The sequence below is a fragment of the Alligator mississippiensis genome, chromosome 12 (genome assembly GCF_030867095.1).
Source record: "Alligator mississippiensis isolate rAllMis1 chromosome 12, rAllMis1, whole genome shotgun sequence".
NCBI classification, from domain to species: domain Eukaryota; kingdom Metazoa; phylum Chordata; order Crocodylia; family Alligatoridae; genus Alligator; species Alligator mississippiensis.
The window spans coordinates 43,733,243-43,749,222 of NC_081835.1; the positions used below are offsets into that span (position 1 = coordinate 43,733,243).

At 56.7% G+C, this 15,980-nt stretch overlaps 1 protein-coding gene across 4 annotated transcripts; it reads right to left on the minus strand.

The window, feature by feature from the left end:
- Nucleotides 1-413: 413 nt before the first annotated feature.
- Nucleotides 414-12,610, minus strand: HYAL2 (hyaluronidase 2). 4 transcript variants are annotated; one of them, XM_006266382.4, is made up of 4 exons: nt 12,165-12,610; nt 8,208-9,192; nt 3,921-4,010; nt 414-1,603 (listed from the first exon to the last, which is right to left on the minus strand). In XM_006266382.4, exons 2-4 carry the CDS (start codon nt 9,132-9,134, stop codon nt 1,196-1,198), a joined length of 1,425 nt encoding a protein of 474 aa, XP_006266444.1. In that variant the 5' UTR covers nt 9,135-9,192; nt 12,165-12,610; the 3' UTR covers nt 414-1,195. The 4 variants fall into 4 exon arrangements, with proteins under 4 accessions (XP_006266444.1, XP_059572146.1, XP_059572145.1 ...); XM_059716163.1 differs by lacking the exon at nt 12,165-12,610 and adding an exon at nt 10,451-10,743; XM_059716162.1 differs by lacking the exon at nt 12,165-12,610 and adding an exon at nt 10,285-10,368.
- Between the last annotated feature and the right edge of the window lie 3,370 nt (nt 12,611-15,980).

A 15,980-nucleotide genomic window follows, 5' to 3' on the forward strand; every position in this document is an offset into this window, starting at 1 on the left:
TACAGCTTAGACTGAACCAATGAATCCTACATCAAGACACAGCAGCACTCAAGCCGTTATGGACCCATGGCAAGGCACATAACTCTTTAGCCTCTACAAAGCCCTATGTGGGGGGAGTGGAAGATGGAGGGCAGAGATGCCCCAAACTGAAGTGCTCAGGAGCAACTGACAACTTCCTAACAGGCGCTGGGCAGCCAAGGGCTGATGCCCGAGTGAGGCAGGGTTTACTGCAGAATCTGCTGTGGCAGGAGGGTGTGTGCAAAACTGATTCGAGCCCCCATTCACCCCCAGCACAGCTCAAGGAATTCAGTCCTTGACAGCCCCAAGCCTGCCTCCCTGAAAAAGGGTGAAGCAGCCACCACACAGAACAGGGGAGGGGGCATCCCCATGCAATGCAAATCAAGGCACCCACGCTCTTTCCATTTTTTAATTCTGAGGTAAAGCACTTTGGTTTCTCTGTAACAGACACAGGGTCATTTCCCCTGGGCAGGGCTGTGCTGGGGGCATCTCCCACCAGCATCCCCCACAGAGTGTTTTTAAGACATATACAGCAGCATTTGACCCTATAGGGCCTGCCCAAACAGGTGGTCTCATTGCAGCAGACCACCCCCTGCCCCCCCATCTGTTTCTCAGTGCTTACCTAGCCCTCTCCTTACAACAGGAGAAGGGCTCTATTACTCCTAGCACCTGCTCAGGCCTGGCCTAAAGTGGAGGGTTGGGGGGGGGAGTGACACTGGGCTCCTGCTGAAAGCCCAGACCCCTCCACAACTGCTCTCATTCCACAAGTCCCACTGAGATAGGGGTGAGTGCTCCCTCTTGCTGTCAGGTGCTGGTGCCAATCCAGAGACAGGGAGAACAGAGGGGAAGCTCATGACAAGCTCCCTGTCCCAGGGGAAAGAAGTCAGTCCAAGTCCCATCCATGCTCTTCTCCACCAAGGCAGATACCCCTGCCAGCTGCCACCAGATGTCATTCCTCAGGCACCCCCGTTGCAGCTGCCATGGAGAGCAGAGGTGCCTGGAGCAGCCTCTTGTCTTTCAAGGGGCCAGTGGCAGGAGAGGTAGGCCTGTCACACAGTTTTGCTACATTGCCACTAAACAAGATACAAAAGGCTTGTGGCTTCTCTGTCTGTGCCCCAGCTACAGATAGAATCTACAGTGCCCAGCCCCTCCCACGAGGAAGTGAGTCAGGCAGGGGCTAGCCCAAGCAGGTGAGGAGTGCCAGGGTCATCAGCACCAGGAGGTCCAGGACACCAAGTGGGTTAAATGTGTCCCTGGCACCACTGACTGACTGCTTACATGCCTCACCCTCCCAGCCCAGGTAGCAGTGGCACTGGAAATGGGTCCGTAGGTAGGCAGTATCTGCTGAAGAGAATTCTCCATCCGCCCACAGCAGTGGCTCCTGCCCATCGGGCATCTGCCGGCGCTGGATGCGGAAGGTGGCAGGGTTGAGGTGCAAGAAGGCGTTGGAGTTGCTGTCTTTGCGCAGGCAGCGCCCATGGCCATGGCACAGCTCCTGGCTGCAGTGCTGGGCGGCTGTGGTGACATTGACGATGTAGCGACCCAACTCCCCCTCCATGTAGGTCTTGATGCTCTGGCAGGCCTCCTGGGGAAGGAATGAGGTGTAAGAGCTCACCAAGGGCAGCCTGGGGGATGTATGGGGAAAAAAAATATACCCCTGGAGAGCGAGGGCCTCGTTGGGCAGCAGAAGCATACTCAGTCCCACAAACAAGTCTCAGCCCAGCCAGGAACCAGGGGCAGAGGCCCATAAGGACACACCCAGTTGTACCCACTGCTGGTGAGATTCCCTCCCTTGCTCAGGCTGCGGCAAGGTCTGCCACACCAGACTGACAACTATATTGGCAGGGGACAACCACATGCCATCCTAAAGGCTTCTCCCCAGGGCAGAGCTCCAAGGCCAGGAGAGTGGCACCACAGGGCAGCATCCGGCCTGCAGAACCACTGTGCCTGGTGAGGAGGCAGGAGGAGACCTAGGCACTAAGCATACACATGCACGCATGTTCAGGTCTGGCCCCTTTTAACTTGTAGGTGCTGGAGTCACAGATACCTGGAAGGGAATCCCTACACCTCCCAGAGCATGGTACTCTGGTCTGCTCTCCCCACCTCCAGTAATTCTACAGGGACAACTTCCTGGTGTGGCAGTAGAGGATGCCGAGGTAGCACCCTGGACATATTCAGAACCGCAGTGCACCACAGAGGCTGGCTCTTCCTCCCGTGCTCTGTACCAAGCGCCATTAACCCTTCCCTAGAGCTAAAAGGGGTGCTAAGCCTGGGCAGCTTCCACCATGGGAAAGAGGGTGGGAGGGGGAACTGGGGAAACTGAGACATGGATAAGCATCTTGCCTAGAGCCAAGGTGAGTCCATGTGGGAACCCCAGGGAGCTGCCTTGTAGTTCACCTGCTTGTCTCCACATCTCTCATACTGCTTCTCCTACAAGTGCCCCAGTACCCCAATTCCCAGGGGGCCATGGTAGGCATCAGCTGCCCTTACACAGACCTGCCTCACCCCCAAGAATGCTCAAGGGGCTGACGCTTAGAAGAGACCAAGCAAGGAGCCCACTCCATGCACCCTGGGCTTGGGAGCTGTCAGAGCCCAGGCCAAAACAGCTGGCAGCATATTGCCTTCTCACAGCACAGGCTACAGGTGGATCAGACTGCCAAGGGCAGAAGAACTAGCTCTTCTCCCTTCACCCTCTGTAGCTGCTTGACCTCTGGGGCCATCCTCACATGAGCACTGCATCAGGGAACTTCTACCCACAGATCAGCCAGGCAGCCAGCAGGCATGCCAACTGGCTACACCAGCCCCTACCATGGCACCCTGATGCTAAGACCCTGGTGATACAGGCCAGGCATCCAGTACATAGATTTCATAGACATTAGGGCTGGAAGGGACCTTGGAAGATCAGAGTCCAGCCCCCTGCCCCAGGGGCAGGAAGTCAGCTAGGGTCAAAGGATCCCAGCAAATTAAGCAACCAAACATTTCTTAAAAGAGTGCAGAGTAGGTGCTTGCACCACCTCTGGAAAGAGTCTATTCCAGGCCTTGGGGGCTCAGACAGTAAAGAAGTTTTTCCTTATGTCCAGCCTAAGACTATCTTGGAGGAGTTTGTGACCATTGGACCTTATCATCCCTTGGGGTGCTCTGGTGAACAGGCGTTCCCCCAGATCTTGATGTACACCCCTTATATACTTATAGGTTGCCACCAGGTTCCCTCTGGGCCTGCGCTTTTCCAGGCTGAAGAGTCCCATGGCTCTCAGCCTTTCTTCATAAGGCCTGTTCTCTGGCCCTCTGATCATGCACGTGGCTTCTCTCTGGACTCTCTCAAGCTTCTCCACATTCTTCTTGTATTGTAGAGCCCAGAATTGGATGCAGTACTCCAGCTGCGGCCTCACCAAGGCCAAGTACAGCGGGAGGATGACAACCTGAGATTTGCTTGAGAAGCATCTATGGATGCAAGCCAGAGTTTTGTTCACTTTACCAGCTGCGATATCACACTGGTGGCTCATGTTCATCTTGTGGTCAGTCACGACCTCCAAGTCCCTTTCGGCTGTGGTGCTAGCGAGCGTAGCACCGCTGAGCCTATAAGCATGATGCGGGTGCCCACCCCCCAGTGGATTACCTTGCATTTTTCCACAGCAATGACTTTGCTTGGCCCTGTCCTCAGTTGGCTTTCAGTTGATCATTTGTGCCAACACCTCCGCATCCCATCAGCCCTTCATCCCAGCAGGATAAGACTCCTGAAGGGACCTCCCGAAACATGGTCAGAGAAGCTCAGGCTGGACCATGCCGTTGACAGCAGGAGGTAAGAGCCCAGTTTGGGCAAAAACAACCCTGACCCATGGCATCCAACCACAGGCAGTTCCAAGTGGCAGGACACCAACAGCACTGCATCCCCTCATACTTACCCGGCTTCCTGTTTGGTCAGCATCACCCCAAAAGATGGTGCCAGCTGCCCCCAGGGCAGCGCTCTCCCCAACAGTGGAGACCAGGTCTACCTGCATGGGGAAAAACCCAGACAAGGCCACAGATTAGAGCCAAAACTATCAGCAGGGGGTAGTGGGCAACACAGGGGCAAAGAGTGGGCTCCTTGCTTAGTGTCCTCCAAGGTTCAGCTGGTGTAGCTCCCCTACCCAGACGGGTGTATGGGCAGCCAATCCATCCTGAGGCCAAGAGAACTAAGCATAGGCCCACACAGGGACACCACAACCCTACAGCTGACCCTGAGAGAAGTACAGGCTCTGCTTCCAGTTACCAGTGCTTTCATTTCAGCCTCAGCTCTAAGACTTCCAGCTAAGCAGGGTCAGGCTAGGTCTGCACCTGGATGGGACCTGCCATCCATACTACACATAGGCAAGGTTCTTTGGGTAGATGTGTTATCTTTTATTAGACTAGCTTGCAAAGAACTTTTTCCCAACTGTTTTAGTTTGTCTAATAAAAATATCACATCTACCCAAAGAACCTTGCCTGCCCATGTGCTTAGACCAGCACGGCTAGAACCAATAAACCTGCATCCATACTACTGGCATCTCAGTAGGGGGCACCAGAGCCCCACATGAGACTAGGAGGTGACCTCTGACTGGAGGCCTTTTCTGCTGGGCAAGTTCACCTGCCCCCCAGGCAGGGGGTGCACTGCCACGCTCAGGGGGTGCACATGCACCCCATATGCCTCGCCAGTGGGGCAGGGAAGGGGAGGGGAGAGGTAGGATAGGGTAGATTAGCAGCTGTTTCCACAGGCTTTGAGCCAGGTCTCTACCCCATTCTGCTGTTCACATTCCAGTCTGGGACAGCAGGTAGGCTCCTGTGCTGGACCCAGCTGTGGAAGCAGAGGAGGGGCTTCCCTGCTCAGTCACTCCGGGAACTGCCAAAGGGCTGGGAGTCAGCAGGAAATGAGGTGGGAGGCAAGGAGATCAACCTGTTCCAGGCTCCATGCCTGCCTGAGGAGAATCTTTGCTTGGCAACAGCAGGACTGACTTGTTTAACAAGGGGGACTGGAAGCGCCAGCAAGAATCAGGGTCAGGAAATGCTCCCTGCCTACAGCTCTACTTGTACACCTTGTTCCTGCCCTGGGCTCCAGCCTAGCCCACAGGCCTCTATCTCAGCCTCGCTGCTGGGCTTTACCCTGTTAAAGACCTTGCTCCTCATATTCAGCCAGCCATTTATCACCAAGTCAGTGCTGTACCCAGGCCACACCTGGGTTCCAAGGCTTTCAGGGCTTGATATCCAGGAATTAAGCTCTCATAATACCCCTATGAGCAATACCTGCTCACCCCATTTCCTCTGCCACCCCCACAGCCAAACACACACACACACACACACACACACACTGTGGATACTGAAGACTGAGACACCTGGCTAGGATGGAATTTTTCAAGAGCAGAAAGTGCCAGAGCTGGAACTCCTGGATTCTCTCTGGCTCTAAACACTGGAACTGTTCCCCCAACCCAGGGCAGAAATAGAACCTAGGAATCCCACTGGTCTTTGGGGAGGTGGGTAGAGCAGGGCAGGGCAAGGGAAGGGAGGGAAGGAAACATTCTCTCCTGGGTTCCCTTGTCAAAGCCATCCCAGACCACTCTACCCCATGCTGCAGCCCTTGCTGGCCAAGGCTGTCTGTCAGGTACCTAAAGGCATGTTCAGGCAAATGCTGCCCTGCTGGTGGCCACAGGGATGGAGGGCCCAGAGCAGGGAGCTTCCTACTGGGCTGGGCTGGGCTCACAGTCCTGGTATAGTGAGGCTTGCTGCTCCCAAGCTGCCCCAAAGGCCTGGGTACAACCCCACCACCACATCCCAAGCACACAGCAAGCAGCACAAGCCACACAGGGCTCCCAAGGACTTGCAGTTCTCAGGCCCCACCAGAGACAGCTCTGCACCCAAGGCAGACCAGGAGACAGCAGGTGCTGCTGCAGTGAGGTTTCCCGGATTACATGGGGGAATCCCACTCCTTCACAAGCAGGACATGCCATTCCTACCTCTCCTACTTGGGCCACAGTGCCAGAGGGTGCTCAGTAAACCAGCCAGGGGATCCCTGGGGATGCCAGAGACCTCCACTTAACCTGAACAGTTATTGGGAGGCATCACCCATGGCATCCAGGCACAGCCCTGCTCAATTTCTGGCCCTGAGCTGCCAGGGTATAGGACCACACTGGAGAGAGGAGCAGAGCTCAGATCAAAGCTATTCATGGGGGTGGGGGAGGGGAATCTGGCCTCATGCATAGGCATAAACCCCCCTCAGGTTTAAAACTATCTGCATGAGATGGTGAAGCTACTCCATCCCTTTTAGCATCTCCTCCCTACAGTGACAGTCCAAAATCCCAGCTTTGCCTCAAGGGCTTGGCATGGGCACTTCTCTCCTTCAGCTGTGACACCCTGGAGCTACTCCCCCCTGTCCTGCCCTAAACAGCATGGAGCTGGCTTGGGATCCCCTGCTTTGGCTGGCAAAGGAGTGTCCCAGATCCATCAGAAGTGCCCCCATTTGCCTCATGCCACTGTCCCCAGTCCCACAGAGGCCAGGGAGGAGCTCACTCTCTTCTCTCTGCAACACTGGTGCTGCTGCCCTTCCACAGTGGGTGCCATGTCTGAGATTGCATTAGCACTCAGGCCTCTTGGCCAGGAAGGGCTTGATGTCCCCGCTAACCCTGCCTGGACAGGGAAGAACAGCACCAATGCCAAGGCACAGTCTGGCCCTTCCTGCCTGCCTTGCTGACAGCCCAGTCCTGGACCCCATCTGTTCCCCACCACAGCCACTAGCTGGGCTGCGACTCCACCCTGCCACTGGCCTCTCTGGCTCCCTCTCTGCCCATGCTCTCTGACAGACTGCAGAGGGCGCTCTTGAATAGAATGGGATTGACAGAGAGGGTTGGCAGAGAAACCAGATACTGTCCCATAGCTGAGACAAACCCAAGAACCCAAATGCACCCCAGCAAGCTAGGCTGAAAGAAGCAGACAGTAATGCCTAGAGGGAGAAATTCTGTGGGGCTCAGATTTGTATCTAAACAGAAACCCACAGTACTAAAAAAGGCCTCCAGGAGCAGGGCTCCCCTCCCACACTGCACAGGGGCAGTGCAAAACTCCTCCCTGCCTGTGGAAGCAGATCCATCCCATCCCTGTCCTAATGGCTGCCCCCCCACAAACAGTGGCACATCAGGAGTCCCATCAAGGCTCTGCATGAGTCTCACATATTGCCTTAGCCACAGCGAGACAAAGTTAATTCAAGGACTGAACATTAGCACTGAACACCCCCAGCTGAGCTCCTGGTCTTACACAACTTACCAGTACTCATTCCATAAGGCTACAGCAGGGTCAGAAGTGAAGCGCAAGCAACCTGGCTCCTGAGCTCATGCTGCCAAGCCCACACCGTGGGTACTAATGATCAGGTTTGCGTAAAGGAGAAGTCATGGCTGTTCCCATGAGATTAGACTGCAACAGCCCACAGCAGGGTGAAGACACAGACTGTGGTGCCCCTTTCAACATCTGTGCTTCCTCAAGGTGGCCAAGAATAGTGCAGTCTGAAACTCTTCCCACTCCTCCCCTCCCAGACTGAAGGTGTGCAGCTGGGCCAGACATTACAGTATCTACCCACCTCAAACATGCCACCCACCTCTGCTCAAACAGCCAACTGCCTAGCATAGGAAGATCTCCCCCCACCACAACCATCCCCAGACATTTTAGGAACAGGGATCACTGGGATCACTTCCCTACCAAACAAGACTCTTCTGCACTGCCCAGGGCTGCTCTGTGGGAGGTCAATGCCAGAAAGCACCCTACTGGCAAGTGTGCTTAGATGTGGATACCTGTTCTGCAACCAGTACCACAAGCAGCAGCACCAGCCAAGCTAGTAGTGTTAGCCTGTGATGAGCCAGGAAGGCTTGCTTGGGGAAGAGAGCAGAAGCAGGGTGAAACCACTTGGCAGAGGCCTAGGTGTGGGTACTTTAAGAAAGGTGGTGAGAACCAGTTATTCCTCCCCAACCTTTTGTCATACCACATGGGGGCAAGGAGGGGACTGCTCTGAGTCCAGCCCTGTGATATATTCCACTGCCCCGGTGTATTAGACTGGGGTATAAAGTCAAGACATCAGAGAGGACATGAAACCCATCGTTATTGCCACACTAGAGTGCCCTGATGCCCAAGAAGCAGGGCTCCAGCAACAGCTGCCCAAGAGCATCATTGGCAAAGGAGGGATATGGGCACCTCCTCACCTGACTCAGCATAGATATTGTGCGACTGTAGGTGGCCATGGTGTACACAAAGACAGGCAGGGAGTAGCCATCATGGTGCCGATGGGAGATCCTCATGGCCTCCATGACCCGCCAGTGCACAAACTTGCGCCCATTCTCAGACGAGGCCAGCATCTGGTCCAGGTAGATGGAGGGGTAGAGGGCTGTGCTCTCCTTCCACAGCCAGGCCAGCTGGTCATTACGGCTCTTCTCTACATCTGGACACTGCCCTGTGTAGGTCTTCTGGTTTTTGCTGTAGTCATGGTTGTAGCAGTCTGGAAAGAGGTAGTAGCCCCACAGTTTCTTGGGTCGGTAGTTCTTGGCATGCTGCAGGGTGCTGATCATGAACTTCTGGGCCGAGGTCTCGAATTCAAAGGTGGCCTCTTTGTTTACTCTGTCCTCTGGCCAGTCAGGATGGTTGGACTTCACCAGCTGGCGGGAGGCTTGGCGATAGATGTCCTTGAGCTTCCAATTCCGGACCCAGATGGGTCGCCACTCCTCCCAGTCAATGACAGCCAGGCCTTCCCTGGTCTCCGAGCGAATGTATTTGTTGATGCCCTCAGGGAGCCGGTCTAAGTGATCCAGGATGCTGCTGTTCTGTGGGACCCCACCATTCACTGCCACTCCCTGCGGAGTGTAGTAAGGATACAGACCCAGGCGTTCCTTGTAGAAGATGGTGATGTTCTGGTCCACAAAGCCCTCATTGGGCGTGGCATGGAGGTCAAAAAGGCTGAAATCCAGTTGGACCTTGAAGCGGGGCTTGCAGTCCTGGGTGGGCATGTTCCAGGCTACCAGGAAGGGCCTGCGTGTGAAGACTGGGGGGAAGGCTGGCTTCTCGTACCGCCCACAACAAGAGGCAACAGCCAGGAGTAGGAGCCATGGAACTGCCAGGGTGGAGCCTCTCCGCATTCTCTCTCGCTGGGCTGCTCTGTTGCAGGACAGCTTCAGGTCACAGCCAGATCAGAGCCTAAGAACAAGAGACCAGCTGTTAGAGGGAAGGGGAAGGCTCACCCCTCCCCAGTCCTTCTAGACCAGTGGTTTTCAACCTTTTTTCAAAAATTTTGAATGCAGCAACAGACGCTTTTGAACTGTACGTGTGGGTATTCACATGCTTTTGATTGATCGTAGTCATCTTTCGAAGACCCCTTAAACAGTCTGTGGACCCTCATGGGTCCATGGACCACACATAGAAAACCACTGCTCTAGACCAACAGTGCAGCCCCACAAGCCTCGCTGCTGAGCGGTCCTGCTGCCAGGGCTGCGGCAGCAGGGGGCCCGTCAGCCTGGATCGGGGGTGGGGGCACCAAAGCCCAGAGCGGCCTGTTCCGCTCTGTGGATGCCCCTTGCTCCAGACCTGCGATCTCCAGTCCGGAGCTCCCCTCGCAGGCAACCCAACCACCATGGACTGTGGAAGGGCTGACGGGCCGTGGTACCCAGCTGTTTCTCTGCCCCTCACACCCAACTCCTCCAAGTGCTACCGGTCTCCGCTCACCCTCCGAGACCGGGGTGGCGGCACTGCTGCACAGAATGGGGTGCAGCAACGAGCCACCCTGGCAGCACCGGGTGGAGAACCTGGCATCTCTGCTGTTCCCAGCCGGACACCGGGACACTGCAGCTGCCTGCGGGGCTCAGCAGCCCGACCTGCTCGCCACCCCGCACCTGGCCCAGGCCACGGCCACGGCCAGCGGGACCAGGCTCGCGGGGCGGGCGACAGCGGGCAAGGAGCCCCCACCTACCGGGACACGTGCACGGCCCGGCCCAGGTCCGCCCCCTCCCGGGACGGGGGCAGGGCAGAGCCGGGCGGGCCACGGGCCCGAGGCTCAGCCCCGCCGGCGCCTCGCGGAGCCTTTGTTCCGGGCCGGCCGCGCACGGGGCAGCGGGCGCCACCGCTAGGGGAAGCGGCGGGCGAGGGCGGCTGCCGGCGGAGCAGGGCTCGCACAAAGCGCCCGCCCGCTGCACCGCCCCGGGCCCGGCGGCAGGAGGGGGTGGCCGTGGCTCACGCTCCCGCGCCTGCTGCAGCCCCCGAGCCGAGCCCGACCCGGCTCGTCCCGGCGCTCACCTCATAGCGCCCCGCCTCGAGCCCGGCCCGGCCGGCGCCGCCGCTCTTAAAGGGCCGCGCGGCCCCCGCCCCGCCCGCCCCCCCGCGCGGCTGCGCCCTGCACACGGCGGGCGGGGCGGTCGCGGCACCGGAGCCACTTCTGCGGCCGGAGCTGGGATTCCCCTACCCAGGGCTCAGCGCCGCTTTCCTCGCGCGGGGCCGTGCTCGGCTGCGGTTCCCCGCAGCTGAAGCGAAGCCCCAGGGCGGCGGCCGGGGCGCGGGGCGATGCACGTGGCTTGGCCGGGCCCCCGCGAGGGGCGCACGAACCGGGGCCCCAGCGCATGAGCCGGTCCCCGGGGGCCCGGGCGGGGCCGCAGGGACGGAGGCGGCTTGGGAGCAGAGCGCCGGGGCTGCTACTGCCGCCGGCCCGGGGGCGCGGGCAGCTCCGCCTGGCGCCCTCCTGCCCCGCGCGCAGGGGGCCGCGGCCGCCCCGCTTTGTTCCCGCTCCACGCGCGGCTCCAGAGGGGCAGGGCGAGTCCCGGATGGCAGCGGCCCCCGGGCCCAGCCCCGCTGCCCCCCGCGCGGCGCCACTGAGCGGGCAGCGCCTCCCTGGGGCCGGCGGAAGCTGGAGCTGTCCCGGAGCAGGAGGCGGGAGTTGCCATCGGGAACTCGGCCTCAGCCCCGCGCCCGCCCTCGCCCTGCCGCCGCCCCGGCTCCCGCGCCTGGCTCCGGCAGAGAGTCCGCGCCCGGAGCCAGCCCGGCCGCCTGCAGAACCGCCCGCACTGCCCGCAACATGCCCCTGGCATGGGCCCGCGGTGCTGGCGCTGGGAACGGTCCCGGAGCCAGGACAGAGCCAGCCCTTCCCTTGGCACCGGCCACAGCCCTGCTGGTTCCCAACCTTGTCTGCCTGCTGCTCTACTTTGGCCCTGGCCTGGTCCAAACCCCAGCGCCCCACTTCAGAGAGGGCTTCCAGGGTCACTGCTCTGGCCCAAAAGCTCCTGGCCGTGGGACAGGTGGCATGAAGAACCTGCCTGGCTGAGCCATGTCAAGAGCATGAGGAAGGGGACGAGGGGTAGATGACCTGGCATGAGGGAAGTGGTGTATGGAGCAGGTGCCCACCCTAAACTAAGGCCGGCTAGCTGATGGGGGGGCAGGCCCGAGACGGGACATATTCCAGTCTGTGCTGAGCCTCAGCCATGGATCTACCCACCCACCCCACTTTTTAAGCTTTGCCTCCTGCCCTTGGTGTATGGCATTGTGGTAGGGCCCAGAGGGGTGGGTTAGGACAGCTGAGAGATGCTGATAGTGCCCATGCCTCTGCCAGCACTGCTGTCCAACTGGCAGAGAGAGGATTTCATACATGCCGAGGGCTGACCAAGTCAGTGAGATGGCAAGGAGGTATTAAAGCAGCTTCTGGGGCTAGATACAATGTGTTAGCGTTTGGCATTTCTTCTAGTGTGCCCTTGGCACATTGCGGCACCCCTATGGAGAATCTGGGAATCAGGGCAGTACTGCTATATAGGGAATAATGGGCACCTGAGGCCCAAATTAGTAAAATGGCTTGCCTAAATTCAGAATGAGTCTGTGGTACAGATGAGAATAGAATCCAGGAGTCCTGACTCCTTATTCTTTTCTTTAATCACAAGCTTCCACTGCTAGGAAGAAAACCCAGGAATCCAAGCTCCCACCCTCCTGCTTTCAATGTTAGACCCCATGTCCCTGCCACAGCTGGGGCTACAACCCCAGAGTCCTGGCTCCCTGTGTCACCACAGTCCCTTCTCTGTGTGCTCCTTCCTCATGCTGGATCTGCCACAACCATTACTCTGTGCATGAGATGCTCAGTTTTTCTGCCTATAAAACAGGTCCCTTCTTGGTACCCATGGAAAAAAGGACTCACCCACCTGCTTTGGCTTTGTGTGCCTCCGGGTGAGCAGCGTGACAGCAGCACTGCAGGAACAATGAAGAGCAGGGGACAGAGAGCTTGGGCCTGGCTCTACCAGGATGGCCCCTCCTTGGATGGCTGCACTCAGAGGAGGAAGGAAAGGAGGGAAAGAAATGAATGAAGCAGAGGGAAGGGGAGGGGAGTGACCCAGCCAGCAGATCGTCTATCAGTCCGGAGGACTTGGTATCCTTCTGCAATGATCTGATCAAGAGTCCGTGATTCCAGAGGCAATTGCACTCTCTGAGTGTCTTGCCTCCCAGTTTCTCTCTCTGTTGTTCTCAGATCTCCTTCCTCGCTCCTGTCTGAAGCTTGTGCCCTCTCTCCACCCCAGGGAAATAAATGCTTCCCAGGTCTTGCCTGTCCTGCTGCAGCTATCCTATGTGCCTTCATTTGTGCCCACCCCTTCTCCTCCCATGACTCCCCCAGCTTGGAAGGCCTTTCTCCCGGAACTAAGCCTCATTTCCTGCTGGCAAATGGAAAGGGAAGCTCTGTGGTCCCTGCCCAGCAACCACAAGGCCTCAGAGCGCTCCAAGGTGGAAGGGAGGATAGCTCGGAGGTCAGCGAAGGTACATCTCCAGCAGACTGTGCTGGGGGGTGGATCTTCATGTAGCCCCAATAGTGAGGCACTCTCCACCCACAGTGGTCTGTAATTGCTGTGGTGCCATAATACAAGGCAGGACACTGCCTCTGTGCCTGACGCCAGCTCATTGCCAGGACCTCTGCCCAGCAGATGAGGCAAGATCAGGGATAAACAAGAGCTAAAACAGCCTGAAATAAAAGACCTCAAAACTGCTTTCTAAGGTGAGGAAAATGCAGCTGTTCTGGGTACCCCATCCACACATAGGGGAGTCAGCAGGGGAGCCCTTTCCAAGAAACCACTGAATTAGATCCATAGAGCCTGTGTGATGAGACCCTAAGTGGGGCTTGAGGCTGGAGCTACTAGTGACTCCAGGGGAAGGCACCCTATAAAGGCTCCATTACTGGGTAAAGCTGTGCAGCATGGGGGATCCAAGATACCTCCTGCCATGTGAGGCAGTGCTGTGACAGTCACCATGAAAACTCTCGTGATCCTGAATGAAGGGCACCTCCCAGAGCCAATTTGCCAGCTGACTTAATGACAGCAGCTCTATTTACGAGAATCTGAGCACAGCACATTCTCCTTTTAGTCACAAGGTTATAATAGCAGCAGACAGCAGAACCAAGGAATCAGTTACCCACTCCTGGGGGGCAGGGGGAGGCTGCTTCCATCTATATCACGTCCTTCACTGTGCCTTGTCCTATAGGGTCCTACATTTATGCCCAGCCAGCCTTTGTGCATACATAGACTTCATCTGACATCGATTTCCCGCTGGATCCAGTCAAGGACCCTTCCTGTTATCCAGGCTAGCCAATCACTTTTTGGCTGTGTTTATTTCTAACATGGTTCCAAGGATCAGTAGGACAGTCCCTTATTCCAGGGACATCCCGTGTCTCAACATGTTGAGCACCACTCTCTGTTTTGTCTTTGCCATGCACAGCACCATTTGGGCTAAATAGGCATTGTGGGAGCTACTGCCTATCATGCCTGGTGAAGGTGAACTACATCTCTTGCTCTAAACACCCAAGGGGGCTGGCAGCCTGGTTCAGCTGAGACTACCTACCTTTCCTTCTTAAAACAGTGATGAGAACTTACACATCTACCAGAGAAACCTACCATGCCAGGCAGCTCAGGCACACGGCACTTCTCTGCACTGCCACCTCCTGCACTTCAAGCAAAATAGTGTCACTGTGCAGTTCTATAGTTGGGGCAATTAACACCATGGAGTGGCAGTCTGCAGGCATGCTAACTAGGCCATCTGGGATGCTGTACATGTGGCTGCAATGCTTTCAGTTTAGAAAGAGATACCAAGGTGAAAAAGGTATTACTGCTGGGGATGGTAAGTTCACTGCATGGGTGCAGTTTCTGCCCACATATGCATAAGCACCCACACAGCCACTAAGAACATGGGTCAGTTCCCATTACCCTTACTCATGTGATAGCCAACACCCTTCCATCCCTACATGGCACCAAGGAGCAGCTCTGACGTGGCACACAACCTGCAGCCCTGGTTATGAGTGTTTTGTATCTGCTCACTCTTTTCTGGATGGTTCTGCTTCCCTCAAAAGATTCTATGAATCTTAATCTTTCTCTTTCCATGTCCTGGTCCCTCTCATTCCAGCCTGGCTGGAGAGCACTCTCTGCTTTGGCTGAGGATGAAGGAGTCACACTTGGAGCTGCATTTGTAGATTCATAGATTCATAGATGTAGGGCCGGAGGGCACCTGAGCAGATCATCAAGTCTGCCCCCCTGCCCTGGGCAGGAATGAATACTAGGCTCATATGACCCCTAGTTAGTTTAAGCTCAAATGACCCCAGCTAGGTAGTTATCAAGCCTCCTTTTAAAGACCTCTAAGGTAGGAGCCAGCACCACTTCCCTTGGAAGCTGGTTCCAGATCCTGGCTGCCCTGACTGTGAAGTAGTGCCTCCTGATGTCTAGCCTGAACCTGCTCTCAGTCAACTTGTGGCTGTTATTCCTTGTTACTCCAGGGAGCACTCGGGAGGACAGGGTCTCACCCATTCCCCTCTGGTCCCCCCTGGTAAGTTTATAGACAGCCACTAGATCCCCTCTCAGCTTTCTCTTGTGAAGGCTGAACAGGTCCAGGTCCCGTAGCCCCTTCTTGTAGGGTCTGCTCTGCTGCCCCTGATCATGCAAGTGGCCCTCCTTTGGACCCTCTCGATGCTGTCCACATCCCTCCTGAAGTGCGGCGCCCAGAACTGGACACAGTACTCCAACTGTGGTCTGACCAGTGTTGCATAGAGGGGGAGGATCACCTCCTTGGACCTGCTCGTGATGCAGCTGTGGATACTTGACAAGGTGCGGTTAGCCTTGCTGACCGCATCCTCACATTGGCGGCCCATGTTTATTTTAGAATCGATAATGACTCCAAGATCTCTTTCTGCCTCTGTGCTTTCAAGAAGGGAATTCCCCAGCCTATAGGTATGCTGCTGGTTCTTCCTGCCCAAGTGCAGTACCCTGCACTTGTCAGTATTGAATCCCATCCTATTCACATTCGCCCACCCCTGTAACCTGTCCAGGTCCAGTTGTATCCTGTCTCTCCCTTCTAGCATGCCCACCTCACCCCAAATCTTGGTGTCATCAGCGAATTTGAACAAGGTGCTTTTCAACCCCTTATCCAAGTCGCTGCTAAAGAAATTGAACAGTATGGGCCTGAGGACCGAGTCCTGGGGGACTCCACTGCCCACCTCCGTCCAGGTCGAATACGACCCATCCACCACCACTCTCTGGGTGTGGCCCCCTATCCAATTTGCGACCCATCTGACTGTGTAGGCATCAGTGCCGCAGTCACCTAGCTTTTTAATGAGAATGGGGTGGGAGACAGCATCAAAGGCCTTCCTGAAGTCCAGGAAGACTACATCCACCACGATACCTGCATCCAACGATTTTGTGACCTGATCATAGAAGGCTATCAGGTTGGTCTGACAGGACCTGCCCTTAATGAACCCATGCTGGTTGCCCTTGAGCATCCTTCCCCCTGCTGGTCCCTCCCAGATGTGTTCCTGGATAATTTTTTCAAAGAGCTTCCCCAGGACCAAAGTAAGACTAGCAGGCCTATAGTTGCCTGGGTCCTCCCTCCTCCCTTTTTTGAAAATGGGGACCACATTGGCCTTCTTCCAGTCTTCTGGCACCTGGCCAGAGCACCATGAGTGCTCGTAAAGCCATGCCAGGGGCCCCGCG

Excerpts from the sequence above, each read along its gene's own strand:
- HYAL2 (XM_006266382.4), bottom strand. The coding sequence starts at position 9,134 with ATGCGGAGAGGCTCCACCCTGGCAGTTCCATGGCTCCTACTCCTGGCT. Across the intron at positions 4,011-8,207 it reads CAATATCTATGCTGAGTCAG|GTAGACCTGGTCTCCACTGT; the intron begins GTGAGGAGGTGC and ends TTCCCCATGCAG. Across the intron at positions 1,604-3,920 it reads CTGACCAAACAGGAAGCCGG|GAGGCCTGCCAGAGCATCAA; the intron begins GTAAGTATGAGG and ends TTCCTTCCCCAG.